Source organism: Eimeria mitis, genomic scaffold (genome assembly GCF_000499745.2).
Source record: "Eimeria mitis Houghton genomic scaffold, Emh_scaff6749, whole genome shotgun sequence".
NCBI classification, from domain to species: domain Eukaryota; phylum Apicomplexa; class Conoidasida; order Eucoccidiorida; family Eimeriidae; genus Eimeria; species Eimeria mitis.
The window spans coordinates 1-2,691 of record NW_024015832.1 but is presented as its reverse complement, the minus strand read 5'-3'; the positions used below and the strand labels follow the sequence as shown (position 1 = coordinate 2,691).

At 46.5% G+C, this 2,691-nt stretch overlaps 1 protein-coding gene across 1 annotated transcript; it reads left to right on the top strand.

Moving 5' to 3' along the window:
- Positions 1–867: 867 nt before the first annotated feature.
- On the top strand, positions 868–2,581 carry EMH_0088910 (uncharacterized protein; the record flags this gene model as incomplete). The annotated part of the gene is given in 4 exon segments (XM_038022958.1): positions 868–1,661; positions 1,979–2,021; positions 2,025–2,441; positions 2,543–2,581. Coding segments are annotated over 4 exon segments (1,293 nt in total).
- Between the last annotated feature and the right edge of the window lie 110 nt (positions 2,582–2,691).

Genomic DNA, 2,691 nt, shown 5'->3' with positions numbered 1-2,691 from the left:
CAAGAAAACATGCAATATTAATAATCAACAACAGAGACAACACGAAGCGTGTCTATACAGCAGGGGCTGCTTCCTATCTCATTCGTATTTTTGTTGTTTACGCTCTGAACCATTTTTTTGTTTTTGGTGCAAAGTTGTAGTATAAAGATACTTCATTTGGTCACCATAGAACCCATTGCTACAAAGAAATTCATTACATCCGTCGTACTTGGGGTGTATGTACACCCCAAGTTCGTGTATATACGCATAGAGGTTCGATGCATGAAATAACTTTCCTTGCGGCAACGGGTTCCCTGATAAATCTATATTTTCAGATGTAAGTAATTAAACTAATTTTTAATATTTGCTGCATTATTTCAAAAAATATTATCGACGATTAAAAGGGAAATGTATATGAACGAAGTCCCCCTGGATGGGGCTGAGGGCTTCGATTGGCGTGCTATGCTCACGACGCATTGGCTGCAGTTTCTTGTTTCTTGCATGCATTAAAAAAGAGAAAAGAATTGTTATATTATAATTATAAAACAGTCCGAAATACATTCAAATGTATGGACAACCAAAAGGAGAGACGTGAAGGGAGGATCAGTGCGAAACCTGCGGTGGAGGTTTACGGCCTCTTGAGGCTGACTATGGCTGCAATGTAGATAATTGAATAAATATAATTGTTTAATTTTCTCTTTTTTGTTTTTTTTTCATATTATGATGCGGGGGAGAAGGAAAGGGAGAAGAGGATTGACTCTCTTTTCCTTGAGCTTTCTACTCTGCACGCTCAACGCGGTGTATGTACACTGCATGAAACAGATGGATGCAGGCGCTGCAGTGAACTGGCATTCCATAACAGACAGTTTTACTCACACTGCTGCCGACATGAATACAGACTTTTTCCGTCTTCATCATGACTTTGCAGATGATGCTTCTCTATCGGAGCTGGAGCTGACCGCGGAAGCAATCCCAGCACCACCAGCATCACTGACACCAGCAGAACCAGAAGCAGCAGCAGCAGTTCCTCTCTCATCAGCAGATGCTGCTGAGCTCCCCCCACCAGAAGGTCCCCATCAAAAGAGGCGGCGTTCTGTACACAGGTTGTTGAAAGTTTCTGCAACAGCATTTCTTGGTTTGTTGCTGCTCTCGGTTATTGCTGCTCGTTCTGCATCACCAGACGGCTTGTTTCGAGGCATAGGAAGAAAGAAGGAGGAATACAGACCATCACCACCAGCATCACCAACAGCACCGCCCCCTGAACAAGCAGAAGAAACCCTTGCAGCAGCAGCAGAACCACCAGCGCAGCGAGATGCTGTTGAGAAAGCTCGATGGCGTCTGACTGCTCTCCGTCAGAGTATACCTGAGGCAGAGGAGTTGGCTACAGTTGTAGGTACAGCAGCTGCACAGGAAGCTGTGCATCGTCTTCGTCGCAGCACGACGGTGACGGCGATAGAAAGAGCTGTTGCAGATTCATCTTTTTCTGAGTTACTTGATGAGGCTTTTGCTGCAGTGAATGCGCTGCATGCAACAGCAATATCTGAGGCAGATAGTTTACAAAAAACACTCGATCGTATACCAGCAGAAGTGCTTATAGATGCATCAGAGATAAGAGTACTAGAAAGAGCTGCTGCGTCGCAGCAGGTTCGGGGTACTATAGAGCCCTTCATGGTGACTATAAGGTCAGCTCAATACAGTTTAAACATGCTTGCTGCTCGCTCTCGTGCTGCGCATGCACGGCTGCAGCAGCAACAGCCTTTGTTGCGTGCAGCAGATGCAGATAGTGCTGCTGCTCTGTTGCATGCAGCAGCAGCAAACCTCCAATGCATGCGCAGAACAAGTGTAGCGTGGGCTAAGACTCGTATAACAGGAAGAGAAACAAAACATAATCTATCCGAATCCTTCAAAGGGATGCTGGGGGCCGATAGACAAGCTTTTGCTGCATATGCAGAGGGAGACCTAGACCTTATACGCGCGTATGCAGCGTTGCTGCGTACAGAAATGGAGACGAAACAGCAGCAGCTGCAGCAGGAGAAACAGCANGCGCGTATGCAGCGTTGCTGCGTACAGAAATGGAGACGAAACAGCAGCAGCTGCAGCAGGAGAAACAGCAACAGCAGCAGCAACAACAGCAGCAGCAGCAGCAGCAGCAGCAGGAGGAAGAGAAAGAGAAAGAGAAAGAGAAAGAGAAAGAGGAGGAGGATACAGAAGAGCAGAGACAGAAAGAGATGATGCAGCAAGCGCAGCAGCAAAGAGAGCAGCAGGAGAGAGAAGAACTGAAGCTTGCTGCTGCAGCAGAAACACTAACAAGAGCAGATGATATGGTGACAGAGATATCTCACCAGCTAGATGAACACCGGTGGTTTGTGAGGGCTTTGAAAGAGAGTATAGATATTATAGAGATGCAGCAAGCAGCAACAGAAGCAGCAACAAATGAAGCAGCAATAGAAAGAGAAAGCGCAGTATGCTGGAGCGCTCTGCTGTCTCTCCACGCCCCAGGTGAGGCTCTAAACAAAGAAGGAAAACAAGTATTAGATAGAGCAGCACAAAACATCACGGATAGACTGCAACAGATAAAACAACAAATCAGACTAATGCATAATGAAGCAAAGAAAGTACCCGCGCAACAGCAGCAACAGCAACAGCAGCAGCAGCAGCAGCAGCGGAAACAACAGCAGCAGGAGGGAGAGGACAACAACAACCAGCAACAGC